We start from the raw sequence: 25958 nt of genomic DNA on the forward strand, positions 1-25958 counted from the left end.
GTTCACTTCAAAGTTGATTATTTTATTAAGTTAATTCTGGTAGTTGTGTGGCTTAAGAGACAGGCTGCAGCATCAATGATTGACTGTTCCTCACATCAGGAAGGTACAACTAGACAGTAACAGTCTCAAGATTCCTGCTTCACCTCAACCCTGTCCTAGAGACAAAAGATAATTCAGTTTTTAGATCAGCTTCATTCAGGCTGAGACAGCAATAGTCAGCTGTGACATTTACTAAATGCCATGTGACAGTTTTACAAAGTGAGCAGAGACTTGCAAACCTAGTTTGTCTAGGAACAGAAGTGGCTCCACCCCGAGGCCACCCAATCTCCTTCACAACCCATATTAGTACCCTTGCGTATCTAAAGTTTCAGACTAGTCCCCATTCCAGCCACTATATGGAGGATCTTTAGGGGTGTCCATACATTACACATGTGTGTGCTGAGGGGACTTCAAATGTACAGAAGATCATGAGGCAGTAAAATTCTCACACCTAAGTTACCAGGAAAAATATTTAGAGAAGTGTATCCTGCACTTTCTATAAAATATTTTAGTCCATTGAGTAGGGGAAGAAGCCAGATAGAGCTAATATGAGTCAGGCCCTAGAGGTAAGCATCAAAGTGTGGCTTCTGAGTTCAAGGCAAAGTTTGTCTACCCAGCATGTATACCTTATTACTTGACTGTAACAATCATTTAAGCTTTTAAATACAGCAGAATCTAATAAATATGCACCAACTGGAGAAATGCATTGCAAATTATGGACTTTAGCGAGTAGTTGAATCACTGAATTTTCCAGAAGAGACTAGTGATTTCAGGTGCCCGGCTTGATACTTGAAAGGGGCTCACTTTCAGAAAACGCTGAGTGCTGCTTTCTGAAAAGTTAAGCCACTTTAAGGTGTCACAGTTTAGGCTCTCAGTCTGTGGCACCCAAAACCCCTAGTCACCTTTGAAAATGTAGACTATATTTTACAAACATTCTTTAGTATTATTCAAGTTAATGCTTCATAAGTGTATATTAGCATATACACTTCAGTACATTTTGTGAAAGAAAAGTTAAGTCCTTAGCTATTACAGAAGTTTGGGGAGGCCACCAGGTTGGAGAGAATTATTGGATTTGCAGATAATTGAGGAACAGTATGTTTCTATGGTACTTTTGTTAAAATTGACTTATTTGAGCACAGTTACATAAAAAAGCATGTTGTAGGTGAAATAATCATGGCATAGCACCTACCTAGAAAGTGGAGAAACATGCAGATATACGCCAGCTTGATCCTCCCCACCAGATGTTCAGCCAGCCAGTCCACCAACACAGGTGATAACATGGAGGCACCTATAAAGCACATGTTTATGATTGCTGCCTGGTAGTTGGGATAGCCAAGTTTGATGGTGCAAAAGAGAATCATGTTGCAGACAATGCCAAAGAAAGTGAACCTCTCACACAGCTCCATCAACAGTAAGCAAATGGCCACCTGAAGTTTCTTCTGAGACTTGAACCCAGATGAGTTTCCAACATGCTTGCCTTCCAGGGAGAATTTCCTTTTTTCCCTTTCAGCTGTGTGGTTCAGAAGTTGTTTTTCTTGTAAGTCTCTAAGGTCTGTAACAGGCATACTTAGCTGTTCTGAGCAAGACTAAATTGAAAGGCTTAGGTTGTATGTACACTTTTGTTATCCTCCACTGTAATTAACAAACGGGTAAGATCCTTGCTTTGAATTCCACACCTTACTACCACAATTCCTCAGGGTGCCTATCACTTTAGTGCTGTTACTTTCAAGATCAAGGAGCATGGGGGGAGGGCAAACCAGTATTTAAACTTCTCTAAGTGCACAACAGTTGCTGAATCCAATCTGTTTATTTAATTAGTTTGTTTGGTGGTGAACAAGACTTCCCCTCCCCCCCCAATAATATTACCAGTTAAATTATGTGAATCCAATATAATATGTGCCAAACTGTATCTGCATGTTACAGATAAAGGTTTAAATACTGAGGAAGGCTAAATTGTTTCAGCAGAATTCAAGTACTAGATCAAGAAAATAATTTGGGGCTAATATTCTGGTACCTTAATTAAGAAACAAGTGAGAAACTGCAAGCAAAGCGATAAAGAGAGAAAGAATGCATGTTTTAGGTGAACAATATCTTATCATTATTACATTTCTTGTTATTTTTGGTTGAAATTCAGATAAGGAAGTTAATTAGAAAAGTAAGAAATGTTAGTACATTTAAGAACAATAAGCAGCTTTTACAAGAAAGTAATTCCAGTGTATTAATGAAGAGAAAAGGCACCCAAAACCAGAACAGCTTCTGTAGCCTGACCTTGTACCACACCTACAACATGTCAGAGGGAATCAGAATGAGGATGACTCTGGTTCATGGGTATTAATTGGAAGCAATATAGGGAACTCCAGGAGAAATTGGGAAGGCTCTACAGTGTCCCTGCTGGGCAATCCATTAAGAAGTTTACAGAATATTGGGCCAACCTCCTAGACCTGATTTTCTACTACCATGCACCTTGTGTAGCCATTTATTCCCATTGCAAATGGGAATGTACTGCAACACTTTGTACAAATGTAAATGACTACACATGGTGAAAAGTAAGGGTGAATCAGACCCACCGTTTCTAAATAGAACGATCAATTGCAAGCCACTGGAACAAAGACTCTTTTTTGGTTACATCTAACTATATAGATACATATATGCACACATGCTCCCCACCCTTTAGCAGCTGTTATACCTACCTATTATGAAATAATAGAGATGCAAGATAGTATATAAATGGGATGGACATGCCCAAGTCAGAATCCCTGCTCCAAAACTCACTGAAATTTGGTATCAGGTATAAAGGTTACTGTCCTAACTTATTTCTGTAATAGCCTATGCAAGAACACCAAATCCAGATGCCCTGAAATCCAGATTCAAGCATCAATAGAGCCGTTTCTCAAACAATTTTCTTTTTTAATTCAAAAAGGGTTCTAAAGGCAGGACTTGGCTAGAGGTATCACAGAGTTTGCTTAGTTCTGGGTGGGACTGTGGGGGATAAGGGAGTTTTGTATCACACCAGTAACTACCTATGCCACCTTCTCTAGAAGGGACTAGGATGAACTTCATTCATTTTTGATGGCTAGAGAAAAGCAAATTACAGAGATCACCTGCAGCCCCATCTGCTTTCTGTTTCATAGTTCAACAAACCAAGCCATGGGGAAGGAGAAAGTATTGTGATCAAAGACTGCACCCCCATTCTGGGAAGCACATCTTACCTAGCTGTGGGTGCATTAAGTTGCCCTTTCTTTACTCTATTGGAAGATATAACTGTAGCACAGAACCAGAGTGAAAACACTATGGTAAATCCACTCTATCTGCTTGCTACACACATTTTAATATTCCCTGCTTCTGTGTAGATTTTTTTTTAAGGATTTGGCAAGGGGACACCTGTTTCTCATTGGTGTTGCTGATTAATAGTGAATCAGATAATGGATAGAGGTGTAGCATTAGGAGGCTTGCCGGTTGGATTAGAGAACTACAATTCCTTATTTGATGTTAGTCTGCCTGCTCTTGGGATCAGACAGGGAGAACATAAAAATAATTGACTGCTTGGTTAACCCCCATAAAAACCTCAAGGTAGGCTGAAACAGGTGTGTGGGAGTAGGGAGTTGGTTTCTATTTACATGATTGCTTTTGAAATGGGCCTGGCTCTGTAAGAAGTGAGTTGAAGTGTCTGATACTATGAGTATATATAACTTTTAATAATGATTTTGTGTGCTCTGCTGGTGAGAGCCCAGGGAACATGTGTTCTGTATCTAGCTCTACTTCTGATATGCTGTATGGTTTTGATCAAATCTTTTAGTCAATCTGTTCACTGATTTACCCCCTTAATATAGTATTTAGAATGCTTACTGCAAGGTGCTTGAGGAAAGGTGGTGGTATACTTAATAATATATTTAGGGTTACACCAGTATTAAGGTAGGTGAGACTTTAAGTGGAAACCAACACCACCAGATAAGGACCAAAGTGGGTTCAAAGAGGAGTTCTGCCTCTGACAAATCCTCCTATCTGCCCCCCTAGCGAAAAGCTTCGAGCCAGATTGACAAAGGGACTAGTAGATTATAGGATATTCTGATGTGAGTCTCCTTCACTCTCTTCTATTGAAGTTGTTCTACTTTAATTAACTAAATATTATTTTGGGCCAGAGAGACTGAGACTCATCTTATAGGCTAGGACACTCACCTAAGAGTTAGTAGATCTCTGTTCTAATTCCTTGTGTTCATCAGGCACAGTAAGAACTTGAACTGAGGGTTTCCCACATCCCAGGTGAGCACCCTAACCACTGGGTAAAGGTTATAAGGAAGATTAGATTCCTTCTCTCCCTCCTCCACCTTGGATGTTTTATGTGGCATTAGGTGGCCTCTGAGCATACCTACCAGATCTGGCCCTGCACATGCTTTAAGAAGAGAACTGCCCACAGTTTGTAAATTGCACAGGGCTTAGGTGTGAGATGAACAGCTGGACTGCTAGAGGGAGGCAACAATATGCATGCCCCAGGGCAGAGACATAAGCACTGAAGGACCTTTCACTGCACAAAGTTAGGCACTGAGTTGAGACACCTACAAGAGTAGGCAGCAGCTGAGTGGGAGTTTCACAGATCACAGCGATGCATAAGTCTGGGGCAATGGGGCGTAGGTGCCTAAGCACCTTTGTGGATCTGGGTCAGGAAATCCTTTAAAGATGCATCTTCTTTAGCACTGTCAAGATGGGAAAACTGGTTCTTGTGCTAGAAAAGCACTGGTTCTCTCATGGGCTCCGAATGGTCATAGGCAGTGTAACAGGACTGACAGTTGGTACAAGAGTTGTTATATTTGGGTAGGCCATCTGACAAGTGAATAGCCAGGACCAGAATGGAAGTCTCTATTGGTTCGAGAGTCCATTTAAAATAGTAGGAGTTGGCCAGGGAGTAGCACAGGCACTTGAGTTTGACTCAACTCCAACAAACACTGACTTTCCATCCAGGGCCCAAGCATAATTTTTTGGGCCCAATACAAACTTGTAACATGGGCCCCTCCCATGTTACTAATCTCCAAGATTTGCAAATCTCACAAGATCTGGACAATAGTCACAGGGAAATAAGTTTCTATAAATATCCTCAGGCATGATCTACAATTTAGTCTCCATTTTTTCCTCATGGTAGTGCGGGTTGCAGCCTAGGCCAGACCCCAGGGCCTCTGGGCCCTGGTAAAGTGTACTCTTCCCCACCCCCATGTGGGGGCCTGTTTCCACCTGCTTTGCCTTGGTTGTGTACTGGTTGCCTATAGGGTTCTGTGGCTAAAGGCTCTAGACTTCTGTTCAGGTGCTGGAGAGGTCATATTCTGCTGATTAGTGTAATCTGTTGTTTTGAATTAAATTTAATAAAGCATTTTTTTTTTTTTTTTAAAGAAAATATGAAAAGTGTTATCTAGCATCCTAACACCAGCTGCAGCTCTTGCCAAATTTCTGGGGTGGGGGAATCTCTATGGACAGATCGCTGACTTGTTTTACAATACAAGTGTAAACATTTTTTTTTATTATTATTTTTTTTTACACAGGCCCAGATTTTAAAAAGTATTTAGGTGTTGCTCTGCTCAGTGTTGCAAGACCTAGATGACTTAGGCTCCTAAGTCTCATTTTCAAAAGTGACCTAGGCCCAGATCCTCAAAGGTATTTAGGTGCCTAAATCCCATTGTTTTTGTTTTTTTTTTCCAGTGGAAATTAAGCACCTAAAGACCTTTGAGGCTCTGGAGCTTAGATACTGGAGCTTAGTCTCATTGGCTTTCAATGAGACTTAGGAGACTAAATGTCTAAATCTCTTTTGAAAATGAAACGGAGGGTCCAATGTCAGTTACGCTTTGCAACACTGAGCAGAGCAACACCTAAATACCTTTAAAATCTGGGCCATGGTGGTTAAAGAAGAAATATTCCATGGGTCAAACCTAGCCATTTTTTAAATCAATGTCAGAATTCCTGTTTATTTCACTGGGACAAGGATTTGGTCCTGTGTATACTGATCCAGAGACTGCAATGTGATGAAAAGGGTGAGAACTTCAGTGACAGAAAACAGAGATGTGAAAGCAGAGGTAAAGACTTAGAATCTCGTGGTTTTGAGAATTACCATTTTAATCTTTCTTGTGTGTGAGAGAATGGTTTAACTTAATGTAGGTAGTAGCTGTGACTAATTCATCTCCATGCCAATGAAGCATTGTTCCCTACAGGATGTTTTCAAGTGAGAATAGCTGACTAATCATGATGCTAGACAGGCACGGTTCATGACTACTTTTAGAGGTGTGCACAGTGTCTATTTCCACACCTCAAAGAACGGGTCACTCTTCCAATTATTAGGTGAATCCTCCTTGTGTGGTTTCTGCAGTTGATCCCCTGGTAGGAAAGGAAAAAGTAGAATAGAATAACTTTCAGTCTTTCTGAGACACACACATAATTACTGGAAGCAATGGTCTTTGACAGTCTGAAGATAACCTGCTACTTCTGTAGTTGTTTCAGAGGACTTCAAAGAGGCTCTGAAAAGAAAATTAATTAAAAGGAGAGATAAGATAGCGAGGTGGTTAAAGCACAGACTGGAAGTCAGAAGAATTAGGTTTGAATCAGCTTTGACCCATGCTTGTGGTGTGACGTCAGGCAAGGTCATGTAACCTCAGTTTCCCCATCTGGAAAACAGGGACAATAGCTCCCCCAGTGAGGTCAGGAAGCAAGATGAGATTTGATCCAATAAAATGTGTGATCATTGTGATAGATCAAAGCAAAGGCTTTATGTAGGTAAAAAAAATATCCATCTAATTGATTTCTAAGTTGCTCATCCCCATGGTTTCTGGCCACTGTAGTCTATAAGCACAGAACTTTGCATCTAGATTATGAATAAATGGACTAAATCATAATACATGACAGTGCTTTTTTTGTATTCCTTGCTTTTAAAATGTATATCTGATGTTACTGATCAGTCTTGTCAGTAGCAATGAAAAATGTTGAATAATGTCTGTATGACTACGAACCATACATACCAAAAGAGCAAACACACAGGAAAGCCAGAATGCTTTGTAAATAGTGTTAAGGACCAATTAAAACACTGAAACACAATTATCAAGGAGTTGAGAAGCAGTGTTTGTGAAAGTGGGAAAACCAGCACATCTACTCAAAGCCAATTGTTCTCTAAGCTATATACACCCATTAAATGTGATAAAAGTACACTTTGAAGGCTGGAAGATAACAGCTATGAAATTACCAGTTTATTAAGACTGTTGATTATAAGAGAACTGTTCTGTGAATATCCTCCGAAGTTACGTGGTTATTCTACTAAATAACATTTGCATGGCTTCATTCCTTCTCCGGTATGTGTATTCTTGAAAAACTTTCAATTTAGAGAAAACTGAGAACCCAAGGCCTGATTTTTTTTCCCGCCTGTTGCAGGATGTCAATAACCCCCTTTTCAAAGACAGTAACAAAGATTGGTCCTCAAAGTGCAGCACCAGTACAAGCTACTTGATTTAAGCAGGGGTGGCAGGTGGGGGAGAAATGAGAAATATATAGAAAAAAAGATGTTTTATTATTTTTTCACTTTGCAGCCATAATTAAATTGGGTCATTTTCAGAAGCCCTTGCAATTGTTGCTTCCTTTGTGACATTCGCTGTGGAACAACAGGAAGTGTGCAAACATGACCTGTTTCAGATTAACTCACAATCTGTACAATTCCTAGTGGGTTAGATATTGTATCACTCCCTTTTTGAGTGGAGGCTGGATAATGTTGAGATTTTTTTGGTGATTGCTTCAAATATTAGATCCCAGATTTGAAAATATATGAAGTGAACTTTCATAAAACAGCAATACATTTACTCGTCCTCCTTTCCCCTTCTTGTTCTCCACTTTTCTTTCCAAAGAGTACTGTGTCCATTTGCCTTCAGAATAATTTTGATTATTTTAAAAGGCTCCAGTTTATATTTTTCCTTCTAAAATTAAATTACCCAATCCTGTGTCCCCTAATTATCATGTGAATCAATGGAATTTGAAGGTTCCCGCCACCTTGTAAAGTCAGGTCCTACATAACAGAGAGTCAGGAGACAAGACTTCTATTATAGTTCTTCTGCAAACATTTTGTATGATTGGGGCAAGTCATGGTTATCTCGTCTGGACCTTACTTTCCCCATCATCAAAATTGGGATAATATTTATCTACCTCACAGTAGTGGCATGAGGCTAAGTTCATTAAAATTTGTACAGTGCTTTGAGATCCTAGATGAAAGGAGCTATGGAAATACAAAGTGTTATTAATAAACTTTTAAGTTTTCTATTGCCATCCTTACAGGTCAATCGAGCATTTTAAGTCCTGACTACTCACCTGCTTACAGTTATACAGGTACTTAACTACTTTGCTAAAATAGACCTATAGAGAGAAAGCAAAGGAGGGGAGAAGGTAGTTACTGATTCTGCTGATGAGTACACTTTATAACTATGAGAGAGAAAAGTCAACTAATTTTGCCTTTATAAAGTTCTCTGCAGGGAGCTGATTTTAAAATGCTGATCCAAAAACCACTGCTATAATGAGAGTGATTTTGGCATGATGCACTGTTCCTTCAAGCAGCAGAGGTTTTATTTCTTGAGATTTTGCTCAAACATTTATAATTATCTGTGCTAAGCAGTTTTTCATATGTTCTAAGGCTCTTGTCTTGTTGCACCTATTTGACAGTTTTATAATTCAGGAGTAATTGTATTGCAATTATTTTTCATGATGCATGGTACAGTTTTATATCCCATTGTTGGCAGATATTCTTTACGATGACATTTGTTCTAATGGGAAGATTAGAACTAGTTCTATCATATGGAAAGATGGTGGTTTTTGTGTCACATTATAGTTTGGAGATGGCACTTAGGATATTCTTTTCTGACCATCAATTTTTAGGTAGAGATTGGAAATAGATTCTAAGGCTGTGTCTACAAGTGAGACAGTATTATCTATGAATTTGAGATGGGTCCTGCTGTGCTCTGAAAATAATAGGTCCTTTTACATCCAAACTGTGTGGCTTGGAAAAACCCTGGTCAGCAGGGAGAGAAACGTGGATCTCTACCCAAGAGAGGTGACAGCTGACGAGCCAGGAACTTAGAGTGAGTGTCCTTGCTGGACCATGGAGGGGAAATACAGGTGAAGTTGCCCTGAGCTGTGATACCTATAACTTAGATTGCTAACTGCAGAGACTATCTTACTCAAACCTGCAAACTTTCAAACTGTTTTTCTAGTTCAAACCCAGAAAGCTTGCAATAGTTTGTAGTTTTGTCTGTAGTTTCCCCTCCTCCTCCTTCCTCTTTGTACAGTTATAGTCAATAACCTCTGTCTTTTTTTTTTTTTTTAAATGGGGGAATTGGGCTATAATATGCAGTGACACTTAAACTGCGATAATTAACATCGATCTTTTGCTCAGACAGTAAAATCTATTGTCTTGGGTGTCCCAAAGAGTTTTGTGCTTAGATTCCCTGCTTTAAATCTGTGTAAACCCTTCACTGTCAGTAATCTAATGAATTAGTGTGGGTTTGAAATAGGAATGCAATTCTAATGATGCATGTGTTAGAGCAAATTTTAAAATAGTTCTAACATTTCTCACATTTTTGTGCTGTTTGCTTGCCTATCCAATATAAAGGCTTAAATGTCTAGAGTTTTAACTCCATTCAGCCAAACCCAGCTGTTGCTTGTCCAGTCGAGACACTGGCTTCCGTCTTCTTTGCCTTTGTTTTTTTTTGGTAGCTGCCTGACAGCATTTTAGAGATGAGCCTGAAACAGAACCCTGGAACACCCTGGAACTTTGGGAAATTCAGTAGGAACTTCCAGACTCCAGCACATCTTTATTTTCCTCTTAGGCTTTGAAGCTTAACATATGAATCGTATATCTCTGCTAGAGTGAGAATCTCCCTCTACAGCCTTACAGTTGCTGATGCTTAGAACCATGTTTAGGCCTCTATTTTATCTCTCTTAGACTGTGGCGATGGCCTTTTGGCTGATCTCCCAGTACACACAATTAACAGAATTCAGCTGGTACAATATACTGCTGCTAAGATCCTATCCAGCTCAAGGAAGAGTGAGCACATAACTGCAGTTCTGTCTTTAAAAAAACCCCAGAAATCAGAGACTAAGAGACCACAGGATTGTTCTCCAGGGCTGTGTGAAGGCAACCTTAAAGTAAACATGGGCCTGAACCAAAACGCTAGATCCAAATACTCTTAGACTCTGAAGTCCAAGTGTTGGGAGTCTGGCTCATCTCTCATTTTAAATGTCTCAAGCAAGGTGGCTTTAAGACATCTGTGTGCCCTAGGATTCTGGGTTGCTATGGGGGCCGGTGAGGACCTCGTCATAAATTAGAGCAACCAGAGACCACTCCAGTTAATGGTAGCCTCCTCTGGATTGCCTTTGGGCTCATCCAGAGCTTGGTGAAGCCTAGAATCCTCATAGTGGCATGTGTTATGGAGACTCCCTTCCTGCCCCAAATGTACATCCTTCCACCCCTGGCATTTCATCCATGCCAGTGCTTGTGAGGGAGCCTATGCCGTCACTGGAGGAATTCTTCCTAGCCTACTAAGGGGCTTATACTGCCACTGTACATTAGTGTGGCTACCTTAGCAAAGGGGAGAATCCTTCCCAAACCTAGGCATCCAACTAAGAGTAGACTGTTTTTTTGTTTTTTTTTCAGAAGTGGTAAGCACTTGCAATACTAACTGATGTTCAGGGGAGTTGAGGCTATTCCCTCTTTCCGTCCCTCTTGGCAGCCCTGTGGACAACTGTACTGGGGCTCTGAGCATCTGTAGGCTGAGTAAATAGAGTGAAATGGGAGGAGTAGGGTTCCAGCAAACATAATGTATCAGGGCCTCAAATCTCTCTGAACTGGACTGTTGCTCAGCACCTCTGAAAACCAGGCTACCTATGTAGATACCTAACTTTTGGCACCCACACGTAAAAATTTCAATTCAGTAGGAGTTATGTGTTGTTAGCTTGTGTGCCTTGCTACTAATATAATGAAATGCTGTCACCGTCTCCATTTAGTAGCTTCTCTCTGGAGCCTCCTAACAGATATGAAAGGGATACTGATTCTCCTGCACTTATTTAAAAACTAAACAAAACCTTAAACATGCTTGTTTTCTTTCTGGCTTGTTAGTTTGGCACTGAAGAATGTATCATTAAGCCATTGCAAAGCTTTTTATAAAGTACCTTGCGATGTCTTGCAGCATGATAAGTCACAATACAAGTTGTTGTTTTAATTCCAGAGGCCAGTTAGATCAGGGCCTGTTACATGTTCCAGATGCTTAGGCCAGTTTAATCATTGCTCCATTATTGCTCTCAGCTTCTTCTTTCTAAAAAAAATAAATAATGCTCATATCCTTATCTGAAATCACTGAAAAGGTGTCAGATGTCAAGTTAGCAGTTAAGAGCATGAAAGTAGGATGTTATCTGAAAAATAGAAATCAGTGGGTGTTCGGCACCTAAAATATCTTTTTTTAAAATATGGCCCCTGGCTCTTCTGTCATCCCCGAAGGATGATTTAAAGGTCCATTTAGACTCCGATCATGTCAGGTGCTAAGCTCTCCATGTCAGGTGCTAAGCACTCCTTGTTAGGTTCAGGGGATCTCAACACCCAGTGACATTGTGACAGAAGTTGGGGGAGCTCTGTTTACAGCTCAAGATATGTGCAGCACCCTACAAGGATGACCTTGACAAACTAAAAAAAATTAAATAAATAAACTTAAACTGGAATGATTTGGATGGGTGTGTTCTTATATTTAACTGCCCTGAAGGTATTGCCATTTAACAATGGAGTTGGGAAAACTGACCAAACAAATGTATTTTTTTCCCAGACAGTTCATAGATGACTTTTGTGTGTGAATTTCTCAGCATTCTTTTTTCAGTTCAGTTTCTTAAAAAAAAACCCTGTAGATACAGTCTCGGACTGTGATTGCACTAACTCTCATAAGCTAAGCAACGTCTGGCCAAGTAACTGGCTGCCCAATTACCAAGGAAAATACAGGGTGCTGCAGGAAGTGTTGATGGAGATTCAACAGATAGCACTCTTCCCTGGACACTAGATCAGCTGATGTTACATAGATAATTACTGTACTAAGACAGCTACTGATCTAATGCTTCAGGTCCCTGACCATTCATGGCTATTGAAAAATCCCATGGAATTTCTGAAAGATTAGGTGATTTAACTTTGATATCCTGACCAAATTCCAATCTGGGTGATTACATTTTACCGAGCTAAAATTCCCTCTGCATTCACTTGGAGAAATTCTTCATTCTCCTTTTAAAAATTGCCAAGTATTGCTGCTGGAAAAATGTGTCATATTCCATCAACAAATGACTACATTTCAGTGGTGGGTGAGCAATCCCTATATATACCATCTATAAAGTGTGTTTGGATCTTTCTGGAGAGGAATGAGTGCATAAAATTTCAAGATTAACCTTCCCCATATTTGCAATACCCTTTAAAGAAGGATAATTTTAAAATCAGTGAACGTTAAATCCCATTCTTAATTGCTGGTAGCTGAGTTTGATGTCAGAAATATTCAAAATTATACAGTATTTGGAAAAAAAATCAAGACATTTCAAGAAATATTACATTTTGAAACATTCACTTTTCTTCAGAAACATACACAACCTTGAATATGTAATTCCAAAATCATATAATCAAACCAAATTGCTTAATCATAGATAGCATATGATAGCAATTCAAAGCTTTTAGTGCAAATGCATTACAAATGGTTATACACTTAGCAATTCTCTGTTGGTTCTAAAAAGTTAAGTTTATATTTATAGACTCTGCCACAACAGGTAAAAGAACAAAAAAAAAAAAAAAATCCTTTGACTGCTTAGTAGAGAAAGTTAGTATTGAAACAGATGATGAAGAATTCCTGATAGTGGACAGATTAGGTAGGATACAGTACAGTGTCAAACATAATTGATAATGGCACAAGAAGCAAGACTAGTCTGAATAAACAGAGAGGGGAAGACAACCAGAGAAGACTAAAGGAGACAAATCTGCTGGTACTAGGTGCATACACTGTGTAATTAACTAAACAAATGTTTGTGCATTCACAAAATCTTAATCACCTTCTCAGTAGAGACGGACCTAAAGCCTGGATTTGAGCAAGCCTGGATCTGGATTCAGACGCCCAGCTTTGCAGTTCATTGCTATATCAGGAATGAACCTGCCCAAGATCCCAAATTTGAACTGAACAACTGAGAGCCATTCCTAGCATGGAAAGTAGATGGCAGGTTTTGAGTATCATTTCAGCAGTATGAGGGGAACACAAGAGTGAACCATAAAAAAGTCCGGGAGGAAACTAATAATTCCATCTTCAGATCAGGGTTTGTAAAGTATGCAGTAAATAAGGCCTGGCGCCACATGTTGAATAACAATGTGAAACAATGTCGAATAGGCGCTCATTAAGTAAGCACTGTCCAGCCTGTGCACTGAATGAGGCAGAGGTCCTGTGGGAAAAAATAGTATGTGATCATGTAATTAGAGACTATCGTAATATGTACAGACAGCAGGGCCAAATTAAGATTGCACAGGGAATCTTTATTTTAGCATTTCCTAATTTTGGAGTGTTAAATTTTGCAAACGTAGTGTTCCGTTAATATAGTTTTTTGTGTGTACTACAACCTATGTATGACTTTTGTAATAATCCAGCTGCCACAAAATGCTAGGTCTTTAATACTGTTACCCTTTTTGACCTGAGTGGATAGCCAAAGTTCAGGGTTTTGTGGCTTGGTCCCGTTAGAAAGAGAGATTGATGATGGAGTTGGTACTTCTTTGATGCAATCATGTTTATTTACAAAGAATGTATGAAAAGTCCTGTTTTCCTCAATACAGGAGGAATCAAATAGGAGCAAATTTCTTTGCTCACAACCCTAAACCTCTTTTAGCCAGCACTAGGCCCAAAAAGCTCTCTAGTGCCACAGACCCAGTGCTTGTTCAGGGTGTGTCTGGTGCTGATAGAGAAGGCTTCAAGGAAGCTTCTCTGCCCTTTCTCTTTCTCCTTCACAGACACACAAACCGTCACAAACAAGAGCCAGCTGAAACCCTTTGCCCTCAAGTGCTTTTATTTTGGGTGGAGGCTGCTCTTGTTTCAGCTATCTGAAAGGAGCTTAATGGTTTCTTACACCTATCTTAAAATGAAAGCCAGTGATTACACTCCTCAATTTCAAAGAGGTTCAACCAATCCACAACAATATAAATATTATGAACCTGATTCTTCCTTCCACAAATGTTACCAGTGTAATCTCTTGTAGTCCCACAGAGTTGCTTATGATTTACACCAGTGTAAATACAAGAAGAATCTGATCCAATGTGTCTACCCACAGCAAGACCATCTCAAGTCAATAGCATGAATTCATCCTGTGATATTCCAGTTCTGGAATCAAAATATAACTGGCAGATTATAGTAGGAGCTTTTTAAAAAAAAAAAAAAAAAAAAAAAATTAAAATTTTTACCAAAAGATATTGCCAGTACCATCAGGATTCTGGGTACCTGGATTAGAGATGAAGCCTACTGTGCCTTTCTAGAAGGGACTCAGCAGCAATTGAATGGAGTGGGAGCACAACGATTCGGCGCACAGACACACACAGGGGAAAAGTATGGAAAGAGGGAAAAAAACTAAAAGTATTATATAGAAGCAAATTAGTGGCCAACATGGGAGAAAAAGGGAGAGGAGCCAGAGCAGGCCCCTGGGTACAGATACATTCATTGCGTGTGCATGTGTAGGAGACGCAAACACATTTTTTTTTTGGTGATAAGTTTATTTGCCCAAAAGTGCAGTTTTTGTCAATGCAAAGCTATTCACAAATCTGTGGACTAATGTTATTAGCAGAGCCTTCTTTCTATCTCTTAGTTCAGTGGTTAGGGCACTCACCTGGGATGTGAGAGACCCTGATTCGATTCAATTCCTCCCTCTGCCTGATGGGTAGAAGGGATTTGAACATAGGTCTCCTGCATCCCAGGTGTTACCCCATTGCCCAGTGACTAGGGTAATGTTGGGGTGGAGCTTTTTCAATCTCTCCCGTTGAAGCTGCTCCACTTTGTATAACTAATTAGTCATTGGGAAGGAACATGAACTGGGGTCTCCCACATCCCAGGTGAGTGCCATAATCACCAGGCTATAAAGTCATCTCTCCCCACCCCCAATCCCCCATGACTTAACTATTGGAACAATTTACCACGGGTTGTGGTGTATTCTCCATTGTTGCTGATTTTAAAATCAAGCTTGGATGTTCTTCTACAAGATCCGATCTAGAAATTAGTTGGAGGAAGTTCTATGGTCTGTGTTATGCAAGTCAGACTAAATTTTCACAATGGTCCCGCCTGGCCTGGGAATCTGAGGCTCACATGTGGGGTAGATTCACAGGACATCAGCATCAACTCTGAGTATCTCACCTCCATCTCCTTCTGTTCCTGTCCCCCACCCTCTGCAGCTCTTGCATGTCCCCTCCTCTGCTGCTACCTCTTTTCCAGCTATGGCCTGAATCTATCTCCCTGACTTCTGCCACCGCTGCTTCTGCTCTTATTCCCGCTCCAAGCTCCTGCATCTAACCCCTGTTCCATCTCAGGCTCTTAACTCTCCTGCCCCCATCCCTTTGCATCTGTCAGGCTGCCTAGAGTGGCCCATGACTGTGAATGGCAACCCCAGAGCAGATGGTCAAGAAACAGGGCCTAAACCCCAAACTCTATGTCCTATAATCATATTTCACCAACCAAGTAACAAGTGTGAGGCTCCTAAAGCACTATCACAGCCTTACCATTGAGTCACAGACAGTCCCCATGGGCACTTGGGTCTATCATGCCACCCAGGCAAGCCTGCCTCTGTGATAGATGGTCCTTTACCCCAAAAATCACAATCCCAGTCCCAAAGGACCAGTCACTTACCCTCGCTCAATTGTACCTCAGATCTCACATCAAAGACAATGCTTGTAGTCAATCCTATAATACTAACTAAAGATTTATTAACTAAGAAAAAAGTGAGTTATTTACAAGGTTAAAGCAGGCAAACATACACACACAAATAAGACACAGCCTCAGGTCCAAAAGGTAACAGTAGCTGCTATAATATGCAAGCTTTATATGTGCTTTAGGGCTAACCCAGTCCAAACAGCTTGGGATCCCTTACTTATGCTTAGAAATATTGCCCTCCCTGAAGTCCAAGCAGCACAGGGATAACAATTTTTCTTGACAGGGACTTTTGTCCCCTTCCCTCAAACAAATGTGATGAGGGTTCATGCATGTCTTCATTTCATGGTTGTGGGGACAGCAATCAGCAACGTTCTTTTGTTGACTGATGTTCCACAATGACTTGTCTGATGCCTATAGGCCTTCTTTTCTTGGGTAGGAGATGACATCTCTTGTGGTAAACTAGTATTTCACACATGGTAATGCTTCTTCCCTGACTGAGGGGGAGAGCGGGGTAACAGTCTTAACAAACATTTTTAGAGTTACAAAACAAACAGATATTACCTTATAACATAGGATACAGATATTATAAGTGAGATTAATTCATGCAGCAACTTACAAGCATTCCATAAAGTCCAACCACTAAACAAACAGTCTTATAACTTAACATCTGTTATAACAATGCTAATACACAGGTGAGTCAGACTGGTTTCCACCTACACGTTTTTCAGTGCTGAGAATTAAGGGCCTTGGCCTGAATTGGCACCTGATCTGCCAGCATTACAGCATCTCTTTCTCCTCTCCCTATTGTTCTCATCCTTTTTATGTTTCAGTCAGGCTTTTTCTTCCTTCTCCAGTGCAGATAGTTGGGAAAAATTCTGATAATCTTTTGGTCAGATTTTATCAATTTGTTGAAATTGAACCATACCACAGAGACAATTTGATTTCAACAAAGATCTGACAGACCTCGGGCAGGTTTGCATCAGAAATCTGCTAGGTTCCTGCCAGCTTGCCTGCCCAGCCCCTCGACAACTTTCCTGTTGGGCTACCTTTGGATCAGGGATCCCAAGGCTTCTAGGGTCCACATACCGGAGGCGGCTTGCCAGGATGACTGTCTCAGAGCAGGGCCTCCATTCCCATTCATGAAAAGTTTTTGGTTTTCATTTTGAATTGCAATGAAACCAAATTTTGAAATTTCAAAATCCTCTGCAAAATAGAATTAACTTCATCCACCCAGGTCTACTCTCCATACTGCTTGTGTGGAGTAACAAGAGCACAGGAGAGACAGTATTTTTGCCATAGTGTCTGGAAGAGCCAAGCAACGTTAAACATAGGCATCACTACCTGGACCAGCTCTAATATAGAGAAGACATTATTAAACCTGCCCTCCCCTTCCACTCCCCCCCCCAAAAAAAAAAAACAAAAACCCTGAAAGTAAATAATTGTCCTGCGCTACTTTGCACTTGTGAGACCTTAGCTAGAGTACTGTGTTCAGTTCTGGGTGCCGTGTTTTTGCAAAGATATGGGTAAAATGGAGAGTCCAGAGGAGAGCACCAATGATAAAAGGTTTAGAAAAGGTTTTATGAGGAAAATGGGTATGTTTAGTCTTGAGAAAGTGAGACTGAGGGGGAGTTGGTAACAGTCTTCAAATATGTTAAGGGCTGTTATAAAAAGGACGGTGATCAATTGTTCTCCATGTCCACTGAAGGTAGGACAAGAAGTAATGGGCTTAATCAGCAACAAGTGCTATTTAGGTTAGATATTAGGAAAAGCTTTCAAACTATAAGGGCAGTTATGCTCGAGAACAGGCTTCTAAGGAAGGCTGGAGAATTCCATCATCGGAGGCTTTCAAGAACAAGTTGGACAAACAACTGTCAGGGATGGTCTAGGTTTACTTTAGGGGGCTGAACCAGACTTCTTCGAGGACCCTTCCAGCCCTACATTTCTATGATTAAAACCCTGAACCCAAGTCTTATGTGACATATCCACCCTGAGCATTCCATGCAGTGGGCTAGTTCTGTTCTACGGGGGTTTAGCATAGGCAGCGGCAGCATGAAAACTTCAGACAATGTTTTCTTTTAGTGCATTTGCAGAGAATGGTTAGTTTAAAACGTGGCTGATATTGTATTGAGAGTGACTGTGTGTTATAACACAGAAAGAAGGAAACATTTTGAGGACCTACTCGGCACATTTAATAGCTGTTAAGTCACCATTGGGGTTGTCTGTGTGGTGCACCCTGCTTGACAGTAAAGGGAGTTTGGCTGCTGGTAATCCTCGTGCTTATCACTGTACAGAAGCAGCCCCGCTCGCTGTGCACTTACATAAAAACCTGCTGTGAGCTGACCCAGCGAACACAGCAACAATACAATATTGGTGGCGCTTGTAAGGATACATCCAGTTAGGTAAGAAAGGGGGGGAAGGGGGGAAGGACCTGCAGTTTGTTGACCAAACAACAATTAAGATTTTTCTAGACCTTGTCGCACCTTTACAACTCTACTTTCTTAGAAGTATATCAGAAAGCTTCTGCTGTCTACTGTAACTGTTATTGGTAGTGTGAAGAGGAGGGCACTTGCAAGAATATTTACATTGCAGGTTCCTTGGAGAAGGCTCCATTCCTTGCTGGAATATAGATATTAAATAATGATAATTAACATGATTTGTGAGACAGATGTAACTCATCAGGCGCATTTGAATACCTGAAATTCCTTCTCTCCAAGTCATGTTGTTTTCTTTCATTAAAAATCAGACAAATGTATGCAATATGGAAGAAAACTTGGTCAACTATTGAGTGAAACCAGGGCCCTTAGAATTCAGGGCACTGAAATACTAATTTCCCCAAAAAGGGAGAAATTTTGGAGGCAGTTTTTAAAGACTTAATGGACTAGATCCATTGCCTGGCTCTGTTCACTCATGTGATCTTCAAGCCAAAGAGATCCTTATTTCTCTATTTCATTTTAACTACTTTTCCTTAAAAAAAGTAAAAGTAAAATGCAATTCCAGTCTCAATCACCTCACCCCTTGCCAAAAGACAAAACAAAAACAAAAAATTAATGTGAATGCAAGGTTGAAGGTCAAGCATTAAAAAGTTGACGTTTCAAAATTAAGGTTGCCCCATGATGTTACACAACCACATTGCACTTGTGTAATTTTTATGGTTTCCATGATAAATATAACCCGTAAGATATTATGGTTTGTTATGAATATATTTCCATAACATAATATAGGAGGTGCGATAAAACTAAGCACGGTAAAAGCCACTTTATCTTTTAGAATCTCTTCACTTGTGTTCTCACTATTTCAAAATGAACATTGTATTAATGCTTGAATTTTAATTATAATTAATATATTCCATGATGTTGTTTGGCTCTTTCCATGGGAAAGGATGAAATAAGCTACTTGACGGCAAGAAGCCAAAGTGAGATGTTTTTAATGTGGTTCTAACATCTATTAATATGCAGACAACTGATAGGAAAAAAAAGAGTAATTTTATGTAGTTTTACTGGGGAGATGTTACATTTGTAACTCAGCCTCCAACACGGTGATTGCAGCTTGTGTCTATTCACACACTTCAGTGGAATTTTGTCCAATCATTCAAGAAGAATTTACACAGCCGCACTGAACTGACATCAGTCAAAACCAGGTCAGCAAACAAGACATTCATAATGAAAGTTAAGTCTTGAGGCATTCATGTGCGCTATGCAAGTAAGTGATGTTTTGTGATGACACAATGACATATGGTATTTTGCAATTAAAGCCACTTGCCTTTGGCAGTCACGCAATGTACTTTCATGCAGTTGTCATCTCCTGAGGGGACCTATGACCTGTGATGAGTTTCCCGCAACTGATCTCTCCTCACAATCTGTGGCTTGTTTCTTCTATGGATCTTGCGGGTTGCTCTGGGTAGATTTGGCAGATTTTTCCCATCTCCCACCCACCTCCTTCCCCCTCCCAAAAAGGGAGGAAATAGGATAAAACAACCAAGATTTATTAGGGTTCTAAATCTTAAATGTTGAATTGAGTGAGGGGAAGGAGATTTCTCTTTCAGAATATCTTTATACCAAAACGATGATATATAATACACAATAATGGTTAACTGCCCCTTCTCAAATATACTAGCTTTGTCTTTGCATACAATAATGCTAATCGAGGGTCTCAAAAATACTTTGACTATCTACTCCTAAATTTTTAAAAGTGAGTAGTGATTTTGGTTGCCTCAGTATTTGGGGGTGCCCATTTTGACCCCTTAAAGGGGCTTGATTTTCAGATGGAACATCCAAAATCACTAGTCATTTCTGAAACTTTAGTCTTCTGCTAATTAAGGCTATGTACACACTAAACTGTAAGTCAGTATAAATTATAAAACGCAGCGGGGTGAATAAGCCATGCCCCTGAGTGACGTGAGTTACACTACCCTAAGCACCAGTGTCGACAGCGCTATGTTGGCAGGAGAGCTTCTCCCGCCAAAATAGCTACCACTGCTCGTGCGGGCTGGAGTCATTAAATCAATAGGAGTGCTCCCTCCCATCAGTTTAGAGTGCCTACACTAGCAGCACAACAGCAGCGCAGCTGTAAACTCTATAGTGTAGCCATAGCCTAATCCTAGAAAACTCCTGTCAGGTAGGTAAAAATTATTAGTCCACATTTTATAGATGGGTAAACTATGGCACAAGGAAGTTATGGAAATTACCCATGATCACATCGTCTCAGTAATGGTGCCAAAAATATAAATAAGGAATTCTGATCCCAAGCCTCTGATCTGAAACTTTTTCAAATAATGATTTAAGACTGGGGAAAATATACTGTCCAGAGTCCTGCAAAGTGCTTAATGTCTTCCAGAAGGGACTGATCACATCAATTCCCACTGAATTTCCAGGAGCTGCTCTAGATCATTATGGGGAGTTATCAGATGCCTTTATTGGAAAAAGTATCTCTAATTCTGTTAATCTGAATGTATAGCAGTTAGATCTTGGAGAAATGCTTCTCTGCTATGGTTCATTTCTTTTAGCTGTTGCTAACATCACTAGAAAAATCTGTTCTTGCGACCTGAATCTGTTTTGCCTTACTATATCATTCATAATTTATGTATTTATATTACAGTAGAACCCATAATGTGCTAGTCACTAGCTATGGTTTCTACCCTAAGAAGCTCACATTCTTTGACTTAGGTCTACACAGAAAAGTTCTACTGGTAAAGATCCAATCTCTTGTGGAATCTGACCATTATCTGAATATTTTGGTTATCCATGAGATCAGCTAGTATTCAGGCTTAAGAAAATAAAGAGAGGACTAAATATTGCCCTGCAATGTGCACATGTGACTCCCTTTGACAGGGTGTACCTATCCCGCACTGGTTCAGCAGGGTTTAATTACACTCTGTGGGCCAAGGAGGCCACGCCCCCTCATCCCTACTGCAGGATATAAATGGGAGCAGCTCAGTCAGTCTGGGCTACCTGCCGAAGGAAACAGAGATGCATTGAAGGCCCTGCCACAAAAGGGGCAACCCTATTGACTCTGGCTGCCGGGCTGCACTGCCCTATGAAGGTTAGTCCTAGTGACTTGGGCTGCATTGCTTGACACCAAGGGGCTACTACATGAACTCTAACCATTAGGCCATGATTCCGTAGGAGCCAGGGATGCTGTGGCAACTTGGAAGTATAGTGAGGGGTCATGGCCTCCTTCTGAGATGGACAGGGAGGGTGCCCTCCCCCTTCCCTTCCCCCTCCCCCCGGTGGGTGAAACCAGAACAGCCGCACCCACCACTCCGGAAGCAAAAGGACGGGACAAGAAGTATAAAGGAAGATCTCTACAGATCAGTTGGGCTACAGCTGCTGCAGGAGATGGGATTATTCACTTGACAAAAGGCTGCAGAGTCAGAACTCCTGTTGTTAATATCGATACCCAAGAGCCAATTCTGCAATCTTCATTCACATTAAGTAGCACCTACCTTTGAAATCAATGGAAATACTCAAGCCAGTAAGTACAATGAGAGTCCTGTAGCACCTTAAAGACTAACAAATTTCTGCGGGCATAAGCTTTCATGGGCTGCAACCCACTTCGTCAGATGCATGAAATGGAAATCACAGATAGGAGGTATATATATACATCCAAGAGTAAGAAACAACAATGGGGAGGGCAAGTCCTAACAAAGTCAATTCAGTTAGAGTAAACGAGGCCTATTCATAACCGCTGATTAGAAAGTGAGAATGTGTGAACAGTGACCATTACTTCTTGTAATGAGAGAACCATTCCAAGTCCCTATTCAGACCCAGTCTGATTGTGTCAAGTTTGCATATGAGTTCCAACTCTGCAGTTTCTCGCTGAAGTTGGTTTTTGAATTTTTTTTGTAGAAGTATGGCAACTTTCAAGTCAGCTACAGAGTGTCCTGGGAGGTTGAAGTGCTCTCCGACTGGTTTACGGATGTTACCATTTTTATGTCTGATTTGTGTCCATTTATTCTTTTGCGTAGTGACAGTCCGGTTTGGCCAATGTACATGGCAGAGGGGCATTGCTGGCACATGAGGGCATATATTACATTAGTGGATGTGCAGGCGAATGAGCTCCTGATGGTGTGTCTGATGTAGTTAGGACCTGTGATGGTGTCACTAGAGTCGATGTGCAGGCAGAGTTGGCAACAGGGTTTGTTGCAGGGATAGGTTCCTGGGTTAGTGTTCTTGTTGTATGGTATACAGTTGCTGGTGAGTATTTGCTTCAGGTTGGGGGGCTGTCTGTAAGCCAGTAAGGGTTGCAGAACTAGGTCCACAGATCCGAGAATTCCCCCTTCCCCTCCCAGGAATGGGAGAAACAAAAATATATAGAATTATTTTCTCATTTTTGGAATTAAATTTAAACTGAACATTTTCTAAGCTGGCAGAAGTCTGGAGTGTAGACATAGCCAATGTTTCCTAATTTAAAAAAAACCAACCTAATATTTTACAAAATAAAATGAATCATGAAAACTGTATGGTTCAATATTTCAGATTTTAAGTCAAAATATTTACTAACTGTAATTCCAAATGAGTAAAAAACTGTTGCAAAACTATTTGATAATGGACCAAATTCATCCCTGGCACAACTCCATTTACTTCAATGCACAGTCCTACTCACTTTAGTTAAAAAAAATACTTTCATCATATAAAAGATATTGAAACCTATCTAATTTCACTGTGGTTCATGTACCCCTATTTCGGATGATCTCAATCTGCCATCCAGGTACTCTCTGGAGTTGCTTCTGAAACATTACTGATGCATCTGGTTTCAATTAGTGATGCTTCTTATTAGTCATAGTCTGATCCATGCCTTTTTTGAGGTATGAGAGGCTTTTTGAATCAGTTTATGGCTGTTTTTGAGTTAAATGACTCTCTGCTTCGTATATGAATGCTTGATGTATTTGTTCAGGGTTTCTTTTCTTGTAAATTCAATCATGATAAAATTGGAGGACAACATCAAAACGGAAGAAATCATCAGTACACTGGAGAACAGAACGAAACTGCTAAGTGTCCAGTAGAGATGTGAATAGTGAGGGCTGCACACAATGAAGGCAAGTCAAGTACAAATAAATATAAAGCCAGTGAGACACTAAACTCAGAGAGAAGAAACACCAATATAAAATGAGGGAACATCACTAAGAAGCTGCCCTAAAAATATTAAAGCATGCTTATTTTCATCTTACCTCAACTGTGTCCTATTCATATTCATGTCACCACACAGCAGAGCTGGGTGAATACTGCACAACAGTATTACTTAGATTGTAAGCTATTTGTGATAAGGCCCATCTTTTTTTGTTCTGTCTGTACAGCACCTAGCACAATGGGGTTTTGGACCATGACTACAGCTTCTAGTCACTACAGTAATACAAAAAAATAAACAATAATAGTATTCACAAATGTTTGTTCTGGTCCCTAATAGCCATTCAGTTTGACCACATTTGTGCCCTTGTTCACTTTTCAGCAAACATTTATTCATGCAGCTGTTTAGAGAACAGCTCTTGTAATATTTGCATTTGAATATGGATATTTTCTATTTGCACTTCTCAGCCTGTTTATAAAGTTTCACTCATCCAACCATGGAGCAGAAACAATACTCTGTGATTTAGATGATCAATCACACATTGCAAATAATGAACAGCAAATTGTGGAAGACAGAATGACAGCAAATAGTTGGCAAAAAACACAAACGCTGAAATATGTTCACAAACTGTGTTCAATTATGAGTAATGAATAAATTCATAAAAATCAAAGCCTGTTCACTAATCATTTGAAAATTGAGAAAGGGCTAAACTGAGAAAAAAATATTAACTACAAATAGTTTGTTCACTTCTAGCAAGCACCATAGTTGCTGCAAGGAGTGTGTGGGATTGGGATCAAGAGTCTCGACAGGCAGGTATTCAAAAGAGCCTGGCTATCAAAAGAAGTAGTCCACCCTATGAAAACATCTGTGAACCATTTCCCTATAGTACTTGACCCTTGATTGAGCAACAATTCAGAAGGCAGCTTGGTTAGTGCAGAACAATTCCAGATTCAGGAACCAAAGGATCTTCTTTCCCCTTGCCACAGCACTCAAATTCTTACCAGTGGCTACTTTTCAACTGCTATTCTTTCCAGGAATGCCCAATTACATTGCAAAATGTGAGGGGCATCGGTGGTGCCATGTGTGATTGGGGGGAGGGTTTGAACCTTCTCTGTATGTATGCATGTTTGGAATGCTGTTTGCCTTGTTCAGTGGCTTGCAGAGTGTGCTTCTGCAGTTATTGTCTCAATTCTGAAAAAATGCCTATGTTCTAATGTTATCTTTGCAGCTGACAGTAGCATTCATGGAAAGATATATTACAGGTCCCAAAGGATCCGAATATCATTGGGGGGTATCAACTACAGCTATTTGCAACATTCTTCCAATGGAGCAGCAACTTTTAGCTGGAGTGTGTGAGAGTTCTGGGAAGGTATTTCATAACATTAAAGGCCATTGGAAAATCAATTTAGGGCCAAATTGTAGTTTTGTTAATAAAAACAGGTTTCACACACCCTAAGATTAAGAGGCATGTTTCCTTTAAAAAAAATCATATGAAAAGAGCTATTTTTTGGCTTTAAATACAGTGTTTGCAGGACAAACTCTGCCACTTCGTGCTAATGCATACCGGGCAGAAAGTGAAACAAAGCAGACACTTAGGCATTGAAAACCACAGGAACACACTGTGATCCACAAAGCCTGAGTGAGATGTCTAGATTCCCTATACAATGAATGGGGACAGATAGTTCTTTAGACTGCAATCCATAAAGCCCACACACATTAGGTGGGGAGCTGCCTCAGCTAGCCAACAGAAGGTGCCAACTGGAGGGATATGTGCTAAGCCCTCTGTCCCAGTCAGCGAGATGGGCATCTAAATCTAGGCTACAAAAGGCACCTAGATCATGAACTGGGGAACGGAGGCGTTCGGTCACATAAGTTACAAGCGGTGCCTAATATAAAATAGACAGTTGGGGGGAGAGGAGGATAACCCACTTCTCTTGTAATCTTTAGCCTGGGTTAGGCTACAAATCCAAGACATGGGAGATTCCCAATTCAAGTCCATCCTCCTCCTGGGGAAACTGACCACTCTATTTCCATTGTTCAGACTGAAAGAACTGTAAAAAGTAAACAAAATGGTAAAAAGTAAAGGGGATTTAAAAAAAAAAATCTTTCAATTTTAATCATCTAAGATTGACCCCAAGAAGGAAGCAAGTCCCATTGCAGTGCCATAGCTCTGCTCCTGTGGCACAGAGAAGCCAGAGAGCCCATTTAACTGGCTTCATGAGGATTGCCTTATGGATTCCCCAGATGGGTTGGAGTGGGCACAGCAGCTCTACCACCCGCCAGCAGCTGGGGAGTTACTGGTGGGAGGAAGCATGGTCAGAGCAAACCCATGCACTGGGGATTCCTGGGGGCCATAGGTAATTTGGCCCTGTGACTGCTGTAACTTACCTCACAGGCTGATCAGGGGAATCCAAAAAAGTGGCATTAAGACACCTTTCCCAACCA

General features: G+C 40.5%; 1 protein-coding gene and 1 long non-coding RNA gene across 4 annotated transcripts in view; both read right to left on the minus strand.

The window, feature by feature from the left end:
* Window positions 1-2000, minus strand: part of SLC15A5 (solute carrier family 15 member 5) — a 61714-nt gene extending 59714 nt beyond the window's left edge. For all 3 annotated transcript variants that reach the window (XM_067558965.1, XM_067558967.1, XM_067558966.1), the window contains exon 1: window positions 1229-2000. In XM_067558965.1, coding sequence (XP_067415066.1) covers window positions 1229-1604 — 376 coding nt within the window. In that variant the 5' untranslated portion in view covers window positions 1605-2000. The remainder of the gene's footprint in view (window positions 1-1228) is intronic.
* Window positions 2001-11216: 9216 nt separating this feature from the next.
* LOC137160590 (uncharacterized) overlaps window positions 11217-25958 on the minus strand; it is a 47388-nt gene continuing 32646 nt past the window's right edge. Inside the window, exon 3 of the long non-coding RNA XR_010921938.1 lies at window positions 11217-11357. This is a non-coding gene — a long non-coding RNA (uncharacterized lncRNA). The remainder of the gene's footprint in view (window positions 11358-25958) is intronic.

The sequence above is a fragment of the Emydura macquarii genome, unplaced genomic scaffold (assembly GCF_026122565.2).
Source record: "Emydura macquarii macquarii isolate MOO-44397 ecotype Brisbane River unplaced genomic scaffold, CSIRO-AGI_Emac_v2 contig_2205, whole genome shotgun sequence".
NCBI lineage: Eukaryota > Metazoa > Chordata > Testudines > Chelidae > Emydura > Emydura macquarii.